At 33.8% G+C, this 24,387-nt stretch overlaps 1 protein-coding gene across 1 annotated transcript in view; it reads left to right on the forward strand.

The window, feature by feature from the left end:
* The window catches only part of Cad87A (cadherin 87A), a 243,465-nt gene that overhangs the window by 76,516 nt on the left and 142,562 nt on the right, over window positions 1-24,387 (forward strand). Inside the window, exon 2 of the mRNA XM_012485460.3 lies at window positions 3,674-3,748. Coding sequence (XP_012340914.1) covers window positions 3,674-3,748 — 75 coding nt within the window. The remainder of the gene's footprint in view (window positions 1-3,673; window positions 3,749-24,387) is intronic.

The following is a 24,387-nucleotide window of genomic DNA, read 5'->3' on the forward strand; positions in this document are numbered from 1 at the left end:
ATTTCGAAAATACGATTTTTAATCAATTTTTATACACGTTCACTATCTCTTATATTAATTACATATATATTAATATTCGTACGTTAGATCCCGTGTTATTCTTCATTTTATTCATCGAAACGGAGTGATTAATTTGCATATAAAGAGATATTATACGCGTTCAATCAATTTCCAGGCTAATATAACATTTTGAACTGGAACACGATTGAAAATACATATGCATTCGAGTCGAATTCGTAAACATTTTATAATCTTTTTATAATTGTTGTTAATTTTTAATTTTCGTTTACATTTTTCATAAAATGCTTTATTGTAATTTATTTTCAAACACATTGTTCGAATAATAAATCGATATTTTTATTAGACCAATTAGATTTTATCTTTTCAGCTCGATTTTCTAATTATTATCATCTCAAATATCAAGAATAATTTTGGTATCTCGATCGATCTCAATCATTTCTTTCATATTTATAACGAATCTTTTCAAAAAATACACAAATTCACGTTCGATTTTTCTCTGTTAAATTTCAATATTTAACAACAACATTTTAAACCGTATTTTATCGCAAATAACAGATAAGGTTGCACAACTGATAATTTTCCCGAGACGCTTTTCGAGCTGAATCGTCCGAAATTTAACGACGACGAGCGGAAGAAAACTTTCGGATTTTCGTACAAATGAAATCGAATGAATTTACATAACCCCAATTAAATGAGAATCGGGTGAATGCAAAACGGCGACGAATGAAAGTATTCGTTTAAAAAAGTTTCCATCCACTCCAGATGACTGTAAGAGGATTCTATGAAAAATAAAATTACGTTTCGGGCAAAAATATTCGAATATTTCATGCAAATGCAGTCGATGGGGCGTCGATTATTCGAACTGTATATATTTTAAACCGGTCTCTAATAGAGATAAATTTATTTTTTAATATATCGTTCCTTAATTAAAAATTTTCGGGATAATTTCAAAAGTCTCGAGAAACTTTTTCCCCTGCGAGAGGAACATAATTTTAATTCTTACAAAGAAAAAAGACTTACTTAAAAAAAAAAAAAAAAAAAAAACTTCAATTAAGATACACGTTCCTTCTGCAAAAATTAAAAAGTTATCAAGTTGTGTTTCCACATTTTTTTAGAACACCCTGTACATCTGCCAAAAAAATCTCATAACGTAAAAAGCTTAAAGCTTGAAATTATCTAAAAAAGAAAAAAAAAAAATAATCTTCGACCAAAATACATTCCTTACTCACATTTAAAAATAGTTAGAAGAATCGTTAAATAAATTTGCATCGCAATTGATTAATCGATGGATCGAATTAATTGTTCCGTGTAATTGTATTGTGTGTAATTCGAAAAAGATTTGAGCGACGGATAAGAGAGAACGTATCGAGCTGTCGATGAGCATTGAAGCAGCTTGGTTGGTGTATTAAGGAAAGCATTAACGGATTCTCGTTCCGTATTTAGAAGAATGCGTAATCGAGTTCCGGTCACGCAGTGCGTACCGTTCGATGCACTCGAAGACATCCTGAACGCGTGCACACGCGGTCAGACATTTAACATATTTTCACGCATTTTTTATTCCATCGTGAAATCGAATTTCTTTTCCTCTTTTGGATTTTTTAAAATTTTAATCCTTGATTTTTATACAAAAAAAAAAAAAAAAAAAGAAATTAAGAGGTGGATCGATCGATCGATTAAAATATATTTTTTATTTCTCACTTCTCGTGATGTAATACGATATGTATGTTTTTTATATTTTAAGAATAGATGCGAAAATTAACGTAACGATGCTTTCAAGAAACGAAGAATTTTTTAATTTTTTAATTTGTTATTTTATATATTTTCAATACGTATCATTTTAATTATTGGTTTAATTTTCAATTAAATTGACATCTCGTTTCGAATTCGTCTCTATTCGTCTATTTTTTATTATTCCATCGATCGAAGTATGAAAAATAAAAAAGAAAATGTTATTTCCATTATTAATTTAATTCGCGACTAATTGATACGTCGTTTCGGTTGATAATGTAAATTAAATCAACAATGAAAATAATAATGTATAAGATTTTGTTGTTTGCAATACATGGAAGAATATTGTACATTGTACATTTGCCGTTGTGTACATATTATATTAATCTGAAATAACGTGGAACATCAATTTAAATTGATTTAGTCTATCGACAAAACTTCCCTACCTATAACTGTGTAGTATCGATAACAATAATACGAAGCCAATATTGATTATAAATCACATTAAATCACGTCTTTATAATTTTCACTTGCCAATTAAGCTCTAGTTGCATTTCGAATTTGACGAACTGTTCAATGTAATTATTGCAATTGTGAATTTTCAAAAGTATTTTTTCAAAAAGGCGATTTCAAAGTGAGAAAAGTTTTATTATAAAAATATATAAAATTACATATTCCTCTTGTAAACTAAAGTTTTCAAGAAATTATGTCATCTACGATATATTAACATAATTGGAAAAATTTCAAATTCGCAAATAAATATTTAACTTTTATCTTCTTCGAGAAAATGTCATTGAAAAAAGTCACTTGCAAAATTTGCAGAATCGATTTCTTATGATTACGTTTCGATATCTCGATATCTGAAAATCGTGAGTTTCTACGGAAATTAATTTCTCGCAACTGCCAATACGTGTAACCGTATCAAAAGGAAAAAAAAAAAAAAAAAAAAACAAACTCGGGTATTAGTTCTCTTAGCAATCTCGAGTCGCCTATTCCTCGACTTCGAGCAGAAATGCGTCCTTCTTCTTCTCCAAATATACAGGGTGTCCCAAAAATATGGAAATATTTTTAATAATTTTAATTTCCTGAAATAATTTCAAGCAAAACATTTTCCTTTATAAAAACTCTCTTTGGAAAAATGCTAATTGACGATAAATTAAAATTACGAATCGAATAAATATTCAGCATGGACTTGTTCTTGCTCCATGATTGGTCAGTGTTTTTTTTTTTTTTTTGGTATAATACAATAACTCGTTAACAAAATTGTAATGAATTACCTCAACAATCTCCAATTAACGAATGTTCTTGTATTTTCGGGACATCTTGTAAAGTATCTTGTGACGCATACACGTGTGATTTCACGCGATCTGTTTAAAAGAGTGAGAGAGAGAGAAAGAGAGAACTACAAGTGTTTTCGTGCAATGGCTCGGAGGATAAGGTAGGTATCTCTCACGGATCGTTGATTCACTGTTGCGCAATAGTTTCGTTACCCGAGTAAAAACGATAAACTTTTATGGAAGACTTCGTACTCGTGATTATTTCACGGTAGTTCACGAGGAATTAAATTGAGCATTGAATAAAGAAGAACATATGTGTGGCGTGGAATTAAATGAGCTTGTAAAAATTATACTCGATAAAAAGTATATTTGATCGAATTGAATGATTTATTTCCCTATTTAGGTTATGTTTCCGCTTCTTTGAAAAAATTATACGATAAAACGTCGATTCGATAGAGGAAAATTTCCAATTATATTGTTCAGTATTGCATAAATTTATGTACGTTGACGTAGATAGATTTTTATTAAAATCGAGAATTAGATGAATTTTCTTCTAAAATGGGGATTATTTATGGATATTTATTTTTTAAAATTAAATACTGTAAAAATAAACAATCCAAAAGATTAAATTACGTGTGGTTTTACAGATGGATACAACGTAATTCCGTGAGATTACAAAGCGAAACGAGAGCCGCCCATTACGGCCACGCATCTTCGAAAGGGTATGTGATTTTCATAAAAATATAATTAACAATAATACAAGTGAAATAAAAAGGAGGGAAATGCACGAAAGATCTTATTCAACGTAAATTTATAAATAATTCAGCATATTTCATGATAAACGTATAATATTTTATCTAATTTTATCGATTCGACTTGGCCACTTTTCCGAATTTTCAATCCTAATCTATTTCAGTCCTCTTACGATGTGTAGCGTGCAAGCTTAGCCAAACTTTTGAACAAATTATACGCGTATACAAGAAGATAGACATCCGTAGTAATAGGACCGTAGAAAAGTTTGCGGCAGTTACTAATTTTCATAACTATGAAAATGAATATTATGCAACAGTTTGGCCGCATAGTTCTTGCAAGATCAAGAGCTTAGAAACTAAATTGTCGAGCAACAAGTTATCAGTGATGTGCAAGTATATTTAGAAGATGACAAGTTTTAAAGAAGATAGCGGCACTTGTTCCATCTTCGTCTTCGACATTTTGCAAATTTTGTGTTCGTTTCGACCTTTCAAATTGACTCACTTCTTGAATATCCTTAAATAATTAATATCCTTTACGTATATATCAGCGATTGTCGAAAGAAAATGAACAAATAATTATCGCGGAAAAGAATTTTTCGAACGAGGAATAAATTTTTTATTTTTTTCGTAAAGCTTCACAAACACACTCGAAAAAAATTTGTAAAATGAAGTCGTGCACTTCTGTGACCTCGCTTCAAAGGCTATACGAATTCCACAGAGCATTTGTGAGAGGAATCAGACCGTTAAATAAATCAGAATGAAAGACGTACAAAATTCATAGATGCCTTTGAAATCGGAATAAAGTTAAATCGGTTATAATTCGAAAAATTAATTAATCGTCTTTCAAATTTTATGACAGCAAAATTGTTTCTTCTTTAGATACACGTGTGTTATAAAAATCTGCAAGTTTCTCTTCACCACAAAAGTTACAATTATTTCTACAATAGTCGAATGATTTTCTAAATAGAACGAGGAATTTAAATTTAACTAATAAACAAACCTGATCGATCCTTTATCGCGCAAAACAATGTTAAAAAAGTATTAAATTTATTTCTAAATTAATTATTTTCCAATAATTTAAATATATTTTACGAACGTGACGAATAATTGAAAAGAGGGAAACGTAATTATTTCTCATTCCAAAATGAAATTTTTAGATTTCGTTCGTATATTCCAACAAAAATATACAAATATTTTAGTGAAAATTGTCGAGATAGATGAACTTTTCGACGAAAAAAATCGCAATGAAATCGAGCACGATTTGAAATTAAATAAATCGATAGAGTACAAAATTTATTTTCAAAATTGATTTCGCGACTTATCGCTGAAAAATAGGGGATTTCCGACACCCCATTACTACTAATTAGATAATGTAATAAAATTATTTTTACTCGTTAAAAAAAATCTTATTTTTACTCAATCGGAACAAGGCGACGTGTAATAATTTTCGCTCGTATTATCACGTTTTAAACCATCCTCTCCCCTCCTCCCGTTTGTTATAGGCGATGTTAAGATCGTATTCGATGTTATCGAGGCAAGCCTCGTTATTTTTTAATTAAAAACTCGATCCGATCCGATTCGAGTTTCAATCTCGAGATTCATAAGCAAGTTGTTCGCTTGTATCAGCCGAAACTTATCATCGGCTCTCTTGATTTCCGTTTAATCGATAATACTCTACTACGAGCTCCGCCCATATTCCAATACGTTCATTTCCCCCCCCCTTTGACATTTAATCTGTCTTTACCTGTACGTGAAATCTCGCCAAACATTCGCCTCCTCTCCCCCACCCTCGTGTAATAAACTTTCATAATTAAATTTCCGGCGCATTCGTTGATATTCACGACAGTGTGATATCCATCTCGACGAATTTTCCAGATGTCCGATGCGATGTCTCGAAATATATACACGATATATCGAGAATAATTATCATCGTTTTATCGTCGTTATGCTCGCATTAAATAAAACGGCGAAAGTGTTCGCGAACACGTGTTAATTCTCGTAACGCGAGCCAGGAATTTATTATTATTTTATTATTATCGGATTTGGAAATCGTTGTTCTGCTCGTGTATCTCTTGACGGGATAATTATCGTCTAGGAAGGAAGGTAAAATTTTATCGTATTTATTCGATCGTTTCGATTAATTTTTGATAGAAAAATTACGGAGAAATTTATTATTTCGAGTTAAAAAGATTGGATAATTTTCTTTCGATCGAGAAAAAGAAAAAAAAAAAAAACGACGCAATAAAATCATCGTGTGTTCCGTTACGTCGAAACAATTTGAATAAATTATAGTGAAACGAGATTGGGTTTTTTTGATCCAAAAAACAATATTTTTTCTTCTTTTTTCTTTTTACTCGCCAATTATGGCTGTGAAAAACTTGCCATCTTTTGGATAACCGTGTCAACAACTTTTACTTTTGGATTCCTTCCATTATCCTTGCATTATATATATATCCATTGTTTCCAAATTTAATTTTCGAAGAATTCGAAGAATTTCTTGTCAAGAGTTCAAGGAAATTTGAAATACGACAAATAATCGAATGCTCGATTAATAAAATAATAATTGAACAATACAGAATCATCGTACGTAAAATCATACGTAATTTTCAATCTTCGAGTCTCGAGCCGATCCTCGATCAAATCAATGAAAAACGTCTCGATCCCTTTTAATAAAGACAAAGGGAGCCACGAAGGAAACGTGTTCACGCCGCCCGTTCAGGAATGCATAGAATTTTTCAGCGCCCGAGACGAAGCTTGAATTTGCATACATCTTTCATTTCCCCCTGTCTAGTAGCGTTGTCCGCGTGTAAAATTGTCTTGAGGTTGGTACCAGTGGTCGTACGTTTCCCCCACCACTTTCGTTCGACGATATCGGCCGGTGTTTCGAGCGATAATCACTCGACGCCACGAGCGACGACCATTCCGCAGGGAAATTTGGAACGTTTCCACGCCCGAGTCCGATGATTAAATACGGTTCCGTTTCTAAGGAGGAGGGCAGCACCATAAAATTTATGTATTTCGCTCTGCCCTGAGAATTTTATTACTCGAAAGGAGAGGAAAAATTGCGAATGGACGCACAGAGAGAGAGAGAGAAAGAATTCTTCAAAAATTGCGTACATTTGAAAGGAGATGTACGTTGTATATAAAGCGCGATTACGGTTACTCAATTATATCGATATATCGTTGAATTGCTCGAAGCAAGAGATAAGAAAGAAAAATTTTTTTAAATATACATTGTTTAAGGAAAATATAGTTCTTTCTAATATTCTTGCAATCTTAAATTTGAACTAATCAACGAGTAACTATTCGAAATACCTGATTATGAAGGTATGTGAAGGTAGAATATAACAGATTACATGTGTGGAAGAATTTTTTTTGTTGAGGGAATTCTCTTTTTTTTTTTTTTTTTTTTTTTGAGGGGATGAGAACGATTGCAAATATGCGTTTTGCAATTAAAAATTTTCCTCCTCCATCTCGCGTCGTTACAGAATCACAGTATTTTGAAATGAATTTTTTCGCATTGATTTCGCTCATAAATATCCATTAAAAAATAAAAAAAAAAATGAAAAAGGAAATTGATCGTTAAAATGTCATTAAACGTATTCAAACATTTTTTTTTTTTTCTCAAAAAATGTTTGAATAATTTCGCGTATACGAATATTTAATATCGAAAGGCCAATTATCGTGAAAATCAAATAACAAACAACAAGAAAAACATGTAACAAATAATTTATTTCGTGAAAAGTTTCGAAAAACGAATCGTTTAATACTTGTTAAAATACTCGATGAGATATTTTTATCGCTATCTTAAGAATAGTTTAACAATAAGACTTTTCAAAGTGTCAGAGTAGTGATTTATTTCGATTACATTTGAAATTCTATTCTATCGTGAAATTCTCGTTTTATCATGAAATTTTCGACACTGATACGAGCATCATAACTCGTCTTTTTCAACGATATTTAAATCATTAATTAACGATTACAATTGGAAATATTAGGTTATCCAAATAAAGATCGGAGAAATTATTTAATTTGATCGATGATTATTTATTCGTTGTAAAATTGATACTTGAACCATCGATCACTTATTTGTTTACAATACTCATTTAACATATTTCCAATGTAGAATTTGAATTAAATAAAAAAAGAAAGTCAATTAACAATTTCTTGAACGATAAGGCCGATGTTGGCTAAATTAATTCCTCCTTTTCCTCCTCCTTTTTTTCCTTATAAATTTTTTTATCAGACCTGAACGAAGCTTTGAAAAAGTTGCCACGATTTATTATACCCATTATTTTTATCGTTGCGTTATATATAACAAACAACTCCTGCAAATCGAATAATAACAATTTCAGTCAACGTTTGTTTGTTCGTGCAATATTCGACCAAGTTGATTTTCCAACAATGATACAGATATTTTATTTCCGTTTAAAAACCCGGGAAAAGAATTGTATCCGAGAAATACAATGGAACTTGCGTTTAGTTGAATTTGTTAGGAGGTGAGTAAATACGTTCGTTCAGAACCGGTGTAATATTCGTACAACCACTCTCCAACCACACACATCTGTGATTTTTCTCTCGGTTAATGCAAGTTTATGCTTGCATAAAAGGATTTCGCCGAGAAAATTTGTAATATGAATAATGTATATAAATTTGGAGAAATAATTGGTTTAAATTTTTCTCACACTTTCACAAACGCATTCGTGGATATAATTTTCTAAAGACGAAAATTTGCTATCTTTCCACCTTCGTTCAACGAAAGTTTTTTCAAATACGAAAGAAATTCGCTTCGATACACCTTAACCCTTTCGTTAAAAATCGTCAGCGCCTCACACGAGTTGCTTTGACAAAAATTTGTTTATTGAAAAAAAAGAAATTGATAATTTCGAAAGAGGATAATAAGAGGACGCACAAATCGATAAATAAATCGATTTTCACCCCCTCAGGGTGAAATTCTTCGTCCGCCCTTAAAAGACAAGGGAAACGGCCGTGCAATTTAAGCATTGCATATTTTTTCAACCAGTTTCGCGGCAATCGGAATGGAAAGCAATGTTGAGAAATGCGCCTTTTGACGTTGCGTTGAAGAATTTTGCATCGAAAGGTGTCCTAGCCTTTTGCTCGAGGGGGCGATAAAAGGGGATGGGATGGAAACATTCGTGGAGACTCGTCGAGAAAGATGCATCCTGGATATGCATAAGGATAAACTTCGTTCTCGTTTTCGTTTCCTCGAGCGAGCTCCACTCCACGACGATTAGATTACGAACCAGTGTAGAATGAAAATAGAGGTCTGAGTGAGAGGGCGTTCATCAGGAAATTGTTGGTTAACGATACGTCTTCTACGTCTTATTTTCCATCGTTTTTCATCCGCGTTAATTTCGTTAATTTAAGAAATATTAGGAATAGAATAGAAATTAGTTATTTCGTTCCCCTTTGATTGATTTTTAAATTAATCAATTTCGATGATTTATTTGTGCATGTGTTATTCATATGAACACGATTCTCGACAAAATTATCGTGAAATTGTTTGTCGAGTAATTTAAATTTGCCTTGCAATTGGAGGAACAATCGTCTAAAATTAATAAATTGCTTTTAATTAGTAGGCCCCCTGATATTTCTCTGCTCGACCGATTTACCAGTTTTCAGAAATTCCAAACAGATTGATCGACTTCAGTGATTCATTTACGTACACGACATGTTATTCAAGTTATTTTCTTAAACACAAGTTGATCACTCGACGAAACAAAATCGATATTTCTGCTCCACTAATTTATGAACACGCAAAATTTCGAAAATTCTATATATATATACATAATCAAAACCACTATACTTCGTGCATATATAAAAGTATACAAATTACACGTATACACGAATATCGACACGTTTTATATTTCCTTCGAAACCGAGTATGAAAATATATACTCACAAATTCTTTCGAGGCGTCACGATAATTGAGACAAAACGCCTCGATGCAAGCGCTGCAAACAATATACGTGACACGATATACGATGAATCGTATGCTCTCGAGCATACGAATCGAGTGCAATATAAAATTTCCTTCGATCGCGTAGGAAGAGCAATAGAAGGAAAGGAGGGGTCGAGGGGGGAGAAGGGGATAAGAATAACTTGGAAAGCGGGGATCAAATGCGCGAGATGAATATTTGCCACTTTATTCCTCGGGAGGAGATATTTGCGAATCGACGACGCGTATCTCATCGCTTGTTTTTCCCCGTTCAGTTATAGAATAACTGGAAAATATTTTGTCCCGTGTTTACGGATTGTTGTTGTCGATCGGAATCATCTTGTTATGCCGTTTTGCACGAATTAATTTTCGTTTGAACGATCGATCGGGTGAAAAATAAAGAGAAAATAAAGTGTCTCTTACGTCTTGTTTTCCAGTTGCGTTGCATTGGGAGGAAGGAAGGAAGGAAATTCTCTCGTTTGTTTCTCAAAATCCAAATGGGTTGTAGCATTCACATTTTGACAGCTTGAAAATTAATAAGTCAAGTTGCCGTCCTTTTGGGAGCAATTTAAATTAGGATCAATGTTGTACAATTAATCCACGCGAGATTGTGAATAATTGAGGGGGAGAGAAAAAGAAAAATATATAAAGAACGTTTGAATTTTAGAAGTTGAACATTCTTTCGCGTGGACATTATCGCGATGAAAATTTCGAGGTAAAGCAGTTCACCTGATCTTCTTCTCTGGCCTTTTTTTAAAACTTGAAGATACGTAAAGTTGTCTTCTTATTCTTTTGTGGAGCGAAAGAAAGCAAATACGTGCGATGCAATAATATCGTTTTTCTTGCTTTGATATCCTTTTTTACGAAAAAAGAAAAGAGGAAAAAATCTCTTCTCATTATTGATTTTGCACGCTAGAATAAAACGGATATATGGGACGAATAATAGAATATTCGTCCATTTTGTTATTTCGATGAAATGATTCTCGAACTTGTATAAACCATTGGGCTCATATGTATATGGAAATAGAATTATTTTTTTCTTTTTTTAAATAGATACGATCTGAATTATATATGAAATTATATTCTTCTCGTTAAAAAATATTTTCAAGTGTGTATGTTATGAGTAATAGATTGGCTCATGACCGGAAGCTTACATAATCAATCAAATAAGAACGTTCTGTATCAAACAAATAGTGATAGAGAGTAATAAGAAAGAAAGTACACTTTAATTGAAATTATTAATTCCAACGATAAATATGAATGTACATGTTAACGATAAATGCCTCGTCATTCTCAAAATCCTTTAGATCACTCGTGCTTAAAACATAAATTAACGTATAAAACTTTTATATTTTAATTTATTTTATGTATCTCTCTACGTGCAAGGAAAGAAAATTTGTCGAATATTTAAAGTCTATGTCGTCGTTTCGCGCGATATTTTGATAATAATGTAATTGCCAAGATGCATCTTTGGCTTGTGGCAGGGCAAGTATCACGATAAAATGTCGTTTCCCGTCTTTCACCTTTCTTATTTCGAGCAAACCCAATAACACGCTCTCGCATTATTCTTATTTTTCTCTTATTCTATCTCAATTTTCATCACTATTTTTTCCTTCTCTCAATTTCTTAACGAATAAACGAAAAACCAAGTACATCTTCGAATTAATTTCATTGTTCCACGCTCGCAAAACTCAAAACTGAATAAATAATATTTCTATTCGCCACGATCGTCAAACCATCCAATTTCAAATAAAATAATCTAACCATTCGACACTACATTATCCTATACATTTTATAAGATTACACGCAAAGAGCTTAGGAATCTGTCCACATATTTTAAAATAATCCTCTCATCGATCCGAGCGGTGGATCGTGAAACCGACTTGGATGACTGAGAGTTATAAACCGTGTCCACTTGGTTCGAGAGAAAGGAAAAGCTCGCGACGAGGAATCTGTTCTAGAGCTAATAATCCTCTGCTCGAGAGGAAGAGCGCCATCATCCACGTCTAACTAAAAAAGGGTTGCGATTGGAGGAGAAGATCGGTCGGAAAAGTTTTGCAATAACGCGCGATGGGGAGTTTTGGGCTTGCATTGTTAACCCTGTCGCTGTAACTTTCCTCTCCTCAGTGACGAAAGAGCAGAGAAACGAGAGAGAGAGAGAGAGAGAGAGAGAGAGAGAGAGAAAGTGAGGAGGAACAAAAAGCGAGGGAGGGAGGGAGATAGAGTCGGCAAGGGTTGTTCAACCGACGATGATTTGAGAGATGTCCACGAGTTCCATGCGCAATGCGCGATCGATATGGCTGTTTCTCACAACCTCGACACGGGGGACGTGATCCCCGTTATCGTCCTTTTCCTTCGTCGACATCGCCGTTTACCGTTCGATCTTACCGTCTCCCTCGATCTCGTTGCTGTCGTTCCAGGAGATAAAGGAAATACCTTTATGGCGATCGAGTCGATCGAGGACGTCTTTACGGGAAATGGGATGCGTTTCTAGAAATGGAATTTCTAGGGAGAAGCGTGGAAGATTCGGTTAAAAGGGGCTGGGTTTTTCTTCCTGTTTAACGTTTAACATCAAGGTTTAATCAATTTATAATTGACGATAAATTAATTTTTCTTTGTGTAATTTAATTTTGAGGCTAGATTAGGCTATAAAATCCACCTCTAAATAAACTAAATGATATGCTGTTATTTTTTGATAGAAAAATGTGCATTCTTTTGTATTTTTGCCAAACTTTTTTGTACTGTATTTCTTTTTGTAAAAAAAAAAAAAATTTGTATTCATTATTTATTACTCTAGCTTTATGATGAGGAATATCAGGATCATCGATAAGATTAATTATTCGAATGGAATTTATTAGTTCTTCCAGGAATTAATAATGAGTTTATAATGCAATTGTTATTAGACATGCATTTTTAATTGACGGATTCGAAAATTGATTATTTCCATAAATATAACATTCCACGAATAAATAATATTATTACCCCATTATAATCGTTATTATTAAGAAATTTATTTTATCCAAATAATCCTTTGTAATCTGTTTCTAATAATTCAAAATGATTAATAGATTCAAAATCAACGAGTATACTTTGCTATTATCTTGTAAATAAACATTCAATTATATTTCATCAATGTGTTTTTGGATAATGTGTATCTTTGGAGAATCGATTAAAATAAAATTGATATAGAAAAATATTTATGAACAGTTTAAGCGAGTTTAATTCTATTTCTGTCTCACTGTCGTCATACCCGTCTCGTTTCTGCAATAATTGAGTAAACATTGGAAATTATTCATATTGCACTGGAAATGCACTAATATTAATAAATCAAACGTCTTTCTTAATAAAAAGTTTCGAAAAATTAATACCATTTATTCTTATTACGAGTGAATTTAACACTTGTAATTAATACTTTTAATTAAGTGGATGAAATCGTTAAAGAGGATTCTATGTCTTATAATCCAATCGTGCGTTCTACGGCAACGCAAGAAAGTATAAAGTATTCAAGTATAAAGATTATCGAGTATATTGACGAGGTGATCCTTTCTGCTAAATGTCAGACGAAAGAAGATTACTGTTCCGTAATAGAAATTGAAAAGAGAAAGAGAAAAAGAGAGAAAGAGATGAAGAAAAGTAATATAGGTCATCTTATTTTCGTTACATGATACGAGAATAATGCATTGTTCTTTCAGTTCGATTCAGACGTGGATGTTTCGAAAGATTCTGAAATTCTTCAATTCTTAAAATTGTCTGAAAAATAATAGAATTATTTTAGGAAATGTTTGATTTTAATTAAAAAATTAGTTTTTTAACAAAAACAAGGAGAACTTCGCTCGAAACTCATTATACAATTCTTCGATTTATTATTTTCTCAAATATTTGCTTGAAAAAACCGAAATATTCTTCAAATAATTACCTCAAATAATCATTTCTAAAATATCATTTGAAATTGTCTATTGTCCTCGTAACACAACACGTTTAAAGCGCCATTACGATACTTCAAAACTGTTTTATTTTTATTATCAAAAGATTTTGAAGCGTGTCTTTTTCGACAGAAAAATTTAATTCTTTTTCTTTTAACTAAAAAAATAAACACACACACTACACGCGCGCGTCAAACGTTACAAACGTATCCTCTCAAGAAGAGGTTAAGTTCTATTTCAGTTTCTGTCACGTAAGACGTGCAAAATAGGGCGCAATCTCCGCCAGAGAGCGTTGGAGTAGGTAGGAATCGTAGTGCATACGGAAACGTATCGAAACAGCACGAGTCGGCCGACACAGAATGAATTCGTTCCAGCAAATGAAACGCGATTACGCATTCCTCACGCGGAACCGTTGGAAATGCGATTGAAATTTCAGATAGGTTGTATCGATCGAGCGTGATCAGTCAGAAATTTAATTAAACGCACGGTCTCGTAAGAAAGGATTCATCGTCGAATGATGTTGGCGGAACGACACCGTGAAATTAATGGATTTCAGCATCGATGGATGCAGGGCCGATCAAACATGGCGACCTTTCGAATCGCGCGCCTCTCATGCTCCTTCTATATGTGTTACATATATATATATATATATGTGTGTGTGTATTAGATATACACTATTAGATTCGAATTATTCACGATTAAGTTCACTCTCGTGTTCAGAAATGACAGCAATTAATTATAGTTTTGCCGTCATTTGCTCGGTAATTCGGTGACGTTCGCGATGATTTGAATGGATTATGCATGTATCAGGTCGTCGGATAGTTATTTATATAGGAATTAAAAGTTAAAAGTTGATTAGAACGATTGTCGTGACAAATTTAGTTCTGAGCTAGAGTCAGATTTATTCGACGTGTGTTGTGACATCTTATTCGGTTCGCTACGGTTGTTTATTAATTGTTTCTCCTTGGCGAATATATTAAATAAACGTAAGAGTTAATTTTTATTAAACGGGAGATTCTAGAGGTATAGAAAAATATCGATCAAGATTTATTTGTTAAGCAGTTTTAATGTGAAACGTTTATTATCGCAGCAAACGAACGATTTGTAGAATTTCTGTCGATGATGTTTTAGATAAAAATTAAAAAAATCGTACTCGGTCAATTTTTAATAGTTATGAATGTGCACGGCATCCTAAAATTCGATTTTAATCACCTCGTTAATGTCCAGTACGCGTGTCGGCTATTGACATTGGTAACTAAAACAGAATCAATACGAATTACCGAGAGAAATAAATAAGTATTCAAATTGAATCCGTGATTCGAATGTGTACACAATTCCTGAAAATGTATTGATGCAGTTGCGAGAATGGAGGCCACGGAACGACAAACAATATGTTTGCCGCAAAATTTTAAAAAAGAACTAAAGAGAAATCTTAATCAAAGGAAAAGAAGATCATTAATATCTATACATCATATTTTAATAATTAATTCATATTAAAAATATTGAAAAATGTAACCTAATTTTTTCTACATTTTCTTCAAATTCTTAACAAATCTAATAGATTCACCCTCTTTCTTCTATTAAATTGTTTCAACTAAAACAATCCTGTTTAATAATTTAATCAAGAGAATTTTTCTTTTCCATCGACAGAACATTCTACATTCAAACGAATTGTTCCTTCTCGCATAATTCCAATTCATAATCCTCGAAACGTACCTCCAAGTAAACACAAACACAAATAACGACCAGTCCATCCCCGCTTAATTTATCCCCTCGAAACAAGAACTCGCTTAATTCGCGCAACGCGTTTATCCCTGTTTTTCGGCTTGCAAGCACTCGTGTCCAAACCAACTAGTCGAACCATCGGCTCGATCCTGCCCCATTTGCATCGAAACGAGCAGCCCCGTAATGTTAACCACCCTGTTTCTTATATATATATATATATCCATCCCCTTCTTGGCCAAATCGTCGCAGCCAGGTCTGTTTATTAGTTGACAATCGGGCAGGATTTGGATATTGTTCGAATGTTCTCGCGACAAATTTCACCTCCTGTAACTGCACGAGCTATCTTAACAGAGGGAAAAATATATATATATGTATTTTCGTTCGTTTCTCATGTAAATCGATATAAGTTATTGTTAACGTTTGCATTTAATCTATGCGTTTTATCGTTTTGTTTTCCCTATATATATATATATGTATACGTGTAAAACACTTCTCGTTTTGTTTTTACAAAAACGTGCAGATTGAAATAACACGGATGTTTCGTGTTGTATATCGTGTCGGTTCGATGTGAGTAAATATTGGCACTGCCCGATGTGTGGATGAAAAAAATTGAATTTTTACGCGGGATTTTGTTCCTTTTTTTCCCTTTTTTTTTTTTTTTGCGATCGAAAATTTCGCGATCCGGGCCGATCGTTCCCGGATTTTCTTCAAGTTTGTTATTTCGAACGAATGATGGAGGGAATGGAAGTTTCGGTTTTTCTTTGTAGAAATGTAGAATCGTTGTGGATTGGAGCCAGTGTGAATCCATTTTTGGGGATCATTAATTGAGTAAAAAAAAGCGAATTCGGCCCAAACATGAATAGCACGAGAAGATCACGATTCTTATAATCTGCGTCGCAAAGCAAACGTGCTAGCGATTTTGTAGTGATTCTATTATCTTATTTATGAATCCAGTGATAGTTATAGTGTTTACTCCAAAGAAATGTAATACTTTACTAAAAACCAAAAAAAACTAAACTAAAAACTGAATTAATTTAAAAAAAGTAAATACTATTAAATATATTCATAAATATATATATATATAAATAAAAGTTAATTCAATGTAAATATTATATGTAAAGTTTTAAAAAATCCTCTAAACCCATGCAGAACTGTTAATTTTATTAACAAGTATTTTCCTATCAGATTCGAGATGAGCATTTCTTACGTTTAAATTTTTTGTTTATAACATACTATTTATCTTTAGTATTATTACATTCCTTAGAACAAAGCCACACTTGAAGACTGTAATTTCTATATAATAAAATACTCTTATTTGTGAAACATAATTTTGAAGCAACGAATAAACGCTGCCACAACGCATTCTCGCCTTTCGAAAATCTCTATAATCGCAAATTGTGACTCTCTGAGACACCTCAGTGCATCATCCTCGCTAAAAATCGATCCCCCTTTTTCAATTCGTTCCTTAAAAAAAAAAAAAAAAAAAAAAAAACCCGAAGAAAATCACATTTCCACTCTGGCCGAGAGATCGTCCCACTTGTTGCAAACCGTGGCACTCGTTAAAACGGATAACAGGAGCAGCGCAAATTACCAGGGTTTTAATCGCGGCTGCACAGATCCTTAACAACTCGGATACATCGGATACCGATCGAGTCGAGCGCAAGATCGAGCGTAATCGTATTTTCGATCGAACCGATTCAAAGGGTTGATCGAGCGCCATAATCGTCCGGTTCAAAGGTGTATCCGTTGATATCTGATATGGGCATTCATGCGTGGAACGCGGGCATCCCGGGAATTCCGTGTAGATTAAATTCGTGCGTGCGAAATCGGAGGGGAGGAAGAAGCGGACAAAGCCGCGGAATACCTCAGCCCTCCGTTCGATTCCGCTCGAATCGGTTGGCCACCACCAGGGAGAAAACTTTCGAACTCTGTTTGCCCGCGAATATGTAAACGCTCGCTGCTTTCGAATATGTTCGAAAGAAATACGACGTGGATTCTGGGAGAATCAGGGAGAAGAATTAGCATCTTGCTTTAAATCTTGCTTCTTGAAGGTGTTTGGAATTTCGTGTCATCGAGAGGATGAGCTGTTTACATATTTATATCATAATTATTGTAATGGAAAATGTACGATGACGTAGAAATTTTTTAATATCGTTTGAAATTTTCCGTTTTTATTAAAATATATCAAGCTATTTGTACCGAGGAAATTATTTGAATTTTGTGATGAAAAGTTGATCTTCAAATTATCTTAAACGATTTGTCCAATTTAAATTATTTCTTCTTCGTGAAATCTCATTTTTTTGACGTTTTGGGATGGATCATTGCCACGCGAGGCGTTAAATTGTCGTCGCATTTTAAACGATACCGGAAATAGAAACTCGTCCGTCAAACGGGCACATTTCAACAACATTTTTACCTTTGTCTATCTTCTCCACTGGCAAAATACCAGAACAGCAATGAAAAGATACGTGTTATAGTGAAAAATACTTGCTATTTAATCGCGAATAACTTCGAATACATAACACGTATATAATATGAGAATTAATAAATTGAGTTAACGTGGATTATTCAAGTTATGTTGCCACGATAAATGTAAAACAGTTATTTTGAAAAATAATATTTCAAATAAAATTTAATATGAAACTAATTACAGATGAATTAAATTTCTGGTTTTGTAGTAATTTTGTAATATTAATGATATTAATAATCGTTGTTTCATTGAAATTTGTAAATGATAATGTCCTTTTAAGCACATAATGAATCCATATTTGCATTCTTTGAAAATAATTCAAGTTTCATATAAATGTATGTTTAAAATTATTTTTATTTCGTAATAAAATTTTGAATTTTGATATAAAATATACAATACGTAAAATTATTTATAATAAGATAAACTTAATAATTATAACAGCTAATAGCTGTTATGAAAATAATTTTAAAAACACATGGTGACTAGGTTTGCACGAAAGAAAGGGAGATACACTAACAATGGAACAAAAGAATATAGAGGCAAAAAGTAGCTAAAAAATATATATTTTTAGCAAAAATTTTAATATCGAGTCTCACTTTCTCCAATAATAATTACACAAACGAATATAAAAAGCCGGATGAATAAGTAATACACGCGAAAAATATTTTTCTCACTCCATATCAATCCACGCGATAAGATTCTCACGTTGCTCGATGGTGTGGACAATTTTTCACGGCGCATTCATTAATCGTGCAAGTGTGTGTATATACGTGGAAATATGGTTGCCAGGGCGAGTATTCAAGATTTATCCAGAGATTGAATTGACCCGTACCTCGTCTCAACGAGAGACACTTTCATTCGTTTCAGCTTTTTATAGATATTAAACGTTGCTAGGTGGAATTTTTTTTTCTCACCCTAGATGGCGCGTGGATCGAAGTCCATCGTGAACATTTTGGCCGGATTCTGCTCCCGGAAGAGGAATCTCTCGAACGTCTGTGTTTTTTCTCGAGCCGTGTGTTGTGCAGAAACGTGACGGCACTACAGACGAGTCAATATGTCAACGGCTTTGACGCAACACGGCTTTTAATATTCCTCCTTCGGATTGGATTCCACTGTATGTGTGTGTGTGTGTGTGTATATATGTATATGTATAATCGCACACCGACGTTTCTTTCCTGGAGAAATTGATAAATTTTTGCGGTGGACACGTTTTTATCAGTGATTTTAAACCGTCGATTTTAAGAATTTAGAAAAAAAAAAAAAAGAATATATAAAAGAATTAGTATTTGATATTTAGCAGAGTATCAAAATTAAGAACAATGATTTTCGGTTAATGGATGAAAGATCGTTAAAGGCGCAGAACCATATCCTTTAAAAGCTTCTGATTCATTCCGATACGATTTCTGGTTCTCGAGATATCATCGTATAAAGAAAAGAGTAAGGCGCGTTCGGAACTTTCATGCAATTTACCTTAAAGCTTCGATTAAACTCTATTAAAATTAAGAAAAATTCGAACCGTTTTAACTCCGAACGTAATAACTTCCGATCAATGGATGAAAGATCGTAAGAAGCGCGGAACCTTGCCCTTTAAAACGCTCTTCGATTCATCCTGATACGACTTCCGGTTCCCGAGATATCGTCGTGTAAAGGAAAGAGTAATTTTTAATCGTTTTCTATCTCTATCTTTGTCGCGCGCTCGGACCTTTTATGCAACTTACCTTAAAGCGTCGGTTAAACCCTATTAAAATTAAGAAAAATTTGAACCGCTTTAACTCCAAACATAATCACTTCCGGTCAATGGATGAAAGATCGTTAGAAGCGCGGAATCTTGCCCTTTAAAACGCTCTTCGATTCATCCCGATACGAGTTCCGGTTCCCGAGATATCGTCGTGTAAAGGAAAAGGTAATTTTTCAATCGTTTACCATCTCCGTCTTCGTCCGTTTACTCGATTCTCTCGCTCGCTTCTCTCGTCGATCCCTGGAAAACGTAATAATTCCTGGAAGGACAGTAAGAAGAAAGTATAGATCACGCGCCCATTCATTCATCTTAAACATTGTACAAAACTTTGAGTTGTTATATCTCCGCAACCGATCGAGATATCGGGATAAAACAAAAAGTGACTTCAACGGGATGGTTTTCTCTATTCCCTCTATTCTTTCTATATTTCGAAGACGAAATTTTGAATTTGAATTTCTTCTCACACGAAAAATTGAATTTTCATATGTAATAAAATGAACAGGATATAGAAAATATCTTGTATTTCGACTCGGTTGTTCCAGTTTAAAGTGATTTTTTAATAAAAATCAGCGGATAATTAAACGAATTTTTCATGCATGCATGTAAATATCCACGAAATCCCGCGCAATAACCGCTTCTCGAAATTAATTGTACGAGCGCCCATTAAGATTCACGCGCACGCTCGTGAACCGAAAGAATAGTCCGTTACATTATCTCGTCACGCAAGAGGCTATCCATTCCGTGGAATAGCTCAATTATTTCCTAGTAGCCTTCGTAATCCAGTTAATCTAACGATCTTATCTCCATCCTACAGATTTTGGCCTCACTTCAGACAGGAGAATCGGGGGAACATGTGTTCGTGTATAAAATCGTGTATCGCTCCTGACATTTCAATTAATTTAAACGAATCTTTTTCAAATTTAACTTATCATCACACGTAACAAATCTTTCTCCCGAAATATAACCAATATAATTTTTTGAATTACCAATCGTGTGTGAACAACAATTAATTTCAATTTAAAATCTTTGTTGTAACAATTTTCGAGAATTTTATTTTAACGCCTCGCTCTAAATCTTTTCGTCGTTCACGTTTCTCACTCAGAGTGGAGAAAAGACCTCTTCTCGTGCTCGAAATTGTCTCTCGTTTTCGCTCGAACAAACGTCTGGTAGGAACGAAGCAGGTGGCCCGATACAAATCCTTTCCTGTAGGATTCGCTTTGGCATCTCTGTCCTCGGCCCCGTTTCGAGGCGGATTATGCGTCATTCGGCAGGAAGCGGGTCGAAACGGAAGCCGGTTATCTGGAGGACGAGTGTCAGCCGCAGCCATGACAGTCCTTTCCGTCCATCTCTATCATCGTCGTAGTTCGGACATTGTTTTGACTTCTGACAAGGGGGAGAGGGCGACATGCAAATCAGGATTTCGATAATTGCGGGGATTGCTTTGAATGGCCTTCTAGCAGAACGTCACCCGTTTATCGCCCCATCGTTTCGACCCTTTATCGCTTTTGAGGGGTGCTCGTCTCGAACAGAGATACAGCTGGATGTAAAATATATATATACATACGTAGTGATGAAGATGAGAGGAAAGTTTGTTTGGAAGAAAAGAGTAATTTCTTCAACGAGGAAGAATCGAATCGAATCGATTGTTTCTCACATTTGACGAGACGAGATTCGTTATTTCTATCCCGGTTTCCTGCTATTAATTCACGTCTGCTATCTGAAAATATACGCGTTCGAAATATCCTGTCCGTGTTATCCTATTGCGCCCTATGAATTAACATACATATTCGTTGTTATTGATAGACAATATGCTGATATATTCACTGCCTCACCCTATATTACCTAAATAATTGAAATTTCTGGCGAGAATAATGCCTGTATTAATGCACTGTATGTTTCCTCGAATTGTTTGATGTCGAACAATAGATCGCTGTTTAACTATAATTAATCTTCGTGTACCGACAGTAAGTTCGGATGATCCGAAATGTTTCATCCCAGATGCACGTCCAGGAAAACAAAACGATCCATTTATATGTAATGCAATCTATTATTCGGGCAGATAATTGATTTAGGTTTGATTTTCTATTTTCTATTTTACGTCTGATTTTTTTTTTTTTTTTAGCTCGATTGATGAAATCGAATCTCTACCAGTCAATAAATTGAAAAATGAAAAAAAAAGGTGTTCGTTTAAATTTTTAAACGTTCAAAGTTATTTTTAGACAGGCATAAAATGAAAGATTATATACTTTTTAGTTGTCAATTTTTTATTGGCTTCGTGAACAATAATTATTTAATTTAAAATAAACGTGCAATTATTTTTATTTTTCAAATTGCCCGGAAATTTTTGACAATTCGCAAAAGCAACGTTGAAATTAAAATTTCGTACTTTCTTTTCGCATTGATCAATCGCAATTTTTAATTCGATCGATATTTTGATTAAACGAGAAATTAATAATTTTTTAATCGAGTGATATTCCGTTCAAAATCGCTTTTTCATTTATATTCATAAATACGTGTATATTGTTATATCGTTCATCGAATAACAAATAAATCGTTATTCCAATGAGAAAAGTCATCTTAGAATCTATTATCCGTAACAATTTTTAATAAACTTGTCGAGAAATAAATTTTTCCCTCCTTCTTTTCAAAGCAGTGTTATTAACACGAAAACATCGACATAATCCAACGTTAATTAATTCGTTCCTCCTTTCTTCCTCGTGTTATATTCAGCGAAATCCTATATTTTACGTAGATAAAAACAAATCGATATTTCGTGTCCAGCCTGACATCCCCTAAAATGCGAATATAAATTAATTTCAGTCGGTTGATAAAAAGCAAATTGGCGAATATCGGTCGGGGAATGAAGTTGGTTGGTTGGCAAGTTTCAAAAAAAAAAAAAAAAAAAAAAAGGAAAAAAATGAAGGGTGAAGCGGCTAATTACCATCCTTGTGAAAACTTCTGTTCCGGTAAATGGGCGTGCGAGAAAAATTCGCGAGATCTGGACAATGGAATTTTCGCTGTGCGTTGAAAAAAATTACGTTATTTCCTTTCTGGTGGTCCAACAGCCACGTGGACAAATTATTATATTTTAATACCCGCTGCGTTGCGTAATATATTCCGTTGTTCGAATTAAAGTTGCGTGTCATGGGTGAAACAATGAATAATTCGGGCGAGATTAAAAAAAGAAAGTTTAACCGTGTTTGAAAAACAAAAAGAGAAAATGTATTCTTTTGCACGTAAATTCTTCGAATTTTTAATCTTTCGCTCCTATTTTGTCTCGAAGTTTTTTGGAGGACATAGAACATTCTTTTGTCTACAAATTTATTTACAATTTATAAATAAGATTTATTCATTATTCGATGTAAGTAATATATATCGAATTTTATTAGATATTTGTTTCTCTAAAAATTAGTCTCAAAATAATTTTTTAGTAAATGCATCTTGATCTTTCTCGAGAGACATTAAATACATCTTCTCGATGTGAAATTTGTTAGATTCGTTAGAATGGCACAACTCGACTTTTTTATTTGAAAGAAGAATCTCACTCGAATTATTTCAACATCAACCCCGAAGCGGTAATTCTAGCAATAAGAGAGATAATCGTGAACGCGTCATCGTGGACCATGTCGATGAAGATTTAACACCCATAAATCATCACAGCATTACGTGTCAATACAAGCTGATACAAATCCCGATATCGCGGTTACCAAGCGGATTAAAGTGTTCGTGACGTTAGATCGAAGATTAAATCTGTAACAATGCGAGTGTAGTAAAATGATAGCAGGAAATGTGAAAGCAAAGTGAAAAATTGTGTATAAATAATACGAGACGAAGATCGAACAAATATCGTGAAAAGATAGACTCGTCGTCTAATTGAAAATGATTGTCGACCGATAGAACGTTTCCACTGCTGATTGTGCTGATTGTAATTACGCGACATCAAAAATGCATTGTAAAAAAAGAAGAGAAAAAAATTTATACCAATCGATGATAATTTCCTTTTTTTTTTTTTTTCCACTCGATGACAAAAACAGGAAAAGGCTTTTACGATTCGAGAGAATCATTCGTGTTTGCAATGCCACAGTTCTTCGTCATCAGAGATCGATATTGTTTCAAAAACATCCATTACTGGTGTGTACAGGTCGACGACATAAAAACTATAATCCATAATTCCAGAATGGCCATTGTTGAGAGATTAAAATTTATATTCCACTTTTATAAAAATTCTTCGATCCGAATCTCGAAGAATAATCGAAGAATCGTTCGTGCCGTGATTTTTTTCGTCGCCAGAAATCGACGATTCATTTCGCAGAGAAACGTCACAGCTCCGCTTGCTCGCTTAGAGCGATGAAAGCTAATGGAAGCCGTTCGTTTGAGAAAAACAAATTCATTGATCGATTAATATTTACGATTCCCTACTTTATAGAAATTCTCAACACCAGATCGACGATCGCCATTTTGAACCGGAGTATCAATTAAGCTTAATACCGGCAGATGGCTACTAACATCTATCCATCTCGATTCCCCTGCGAAGCATTACTCCGCAAGCCTCCCTAACTCCAGTCGTATTGTACGAACAGCGTCAAGGCTCATAAGCTTCACACAAATGTTTCGATTTATCTAATTGATCGATCGGCAAGCGTTGCCCGTAGACGTTGCAACATCCTTCGTTTCGCCTTTAAAGTAAATTGCGGAAGCTTCGGGGGATTTCTTTGGTGTAAGGATCTTTCTGGATTTTCTTCTGGGAAGAGCACTACTATTTTCTTAATACCTCTGATGTTGCAACCTTATATC

This window comes from Apis florea, unplaced genomic scaffold, assembly GCF_048593485.1.
Source record: "Apis florea isolate Af1SG1 unplaced genomic scaffold, ASM4859348v1 contig_3170_pilon, whole genome shotgun sequence".
In the NCBI taxonomy this organism is placed as follows: Eukaryota; Metazoa; Arthropoda; class Insecta; order Hymenoptera; family Apidae; genus Apis; species Apis florea.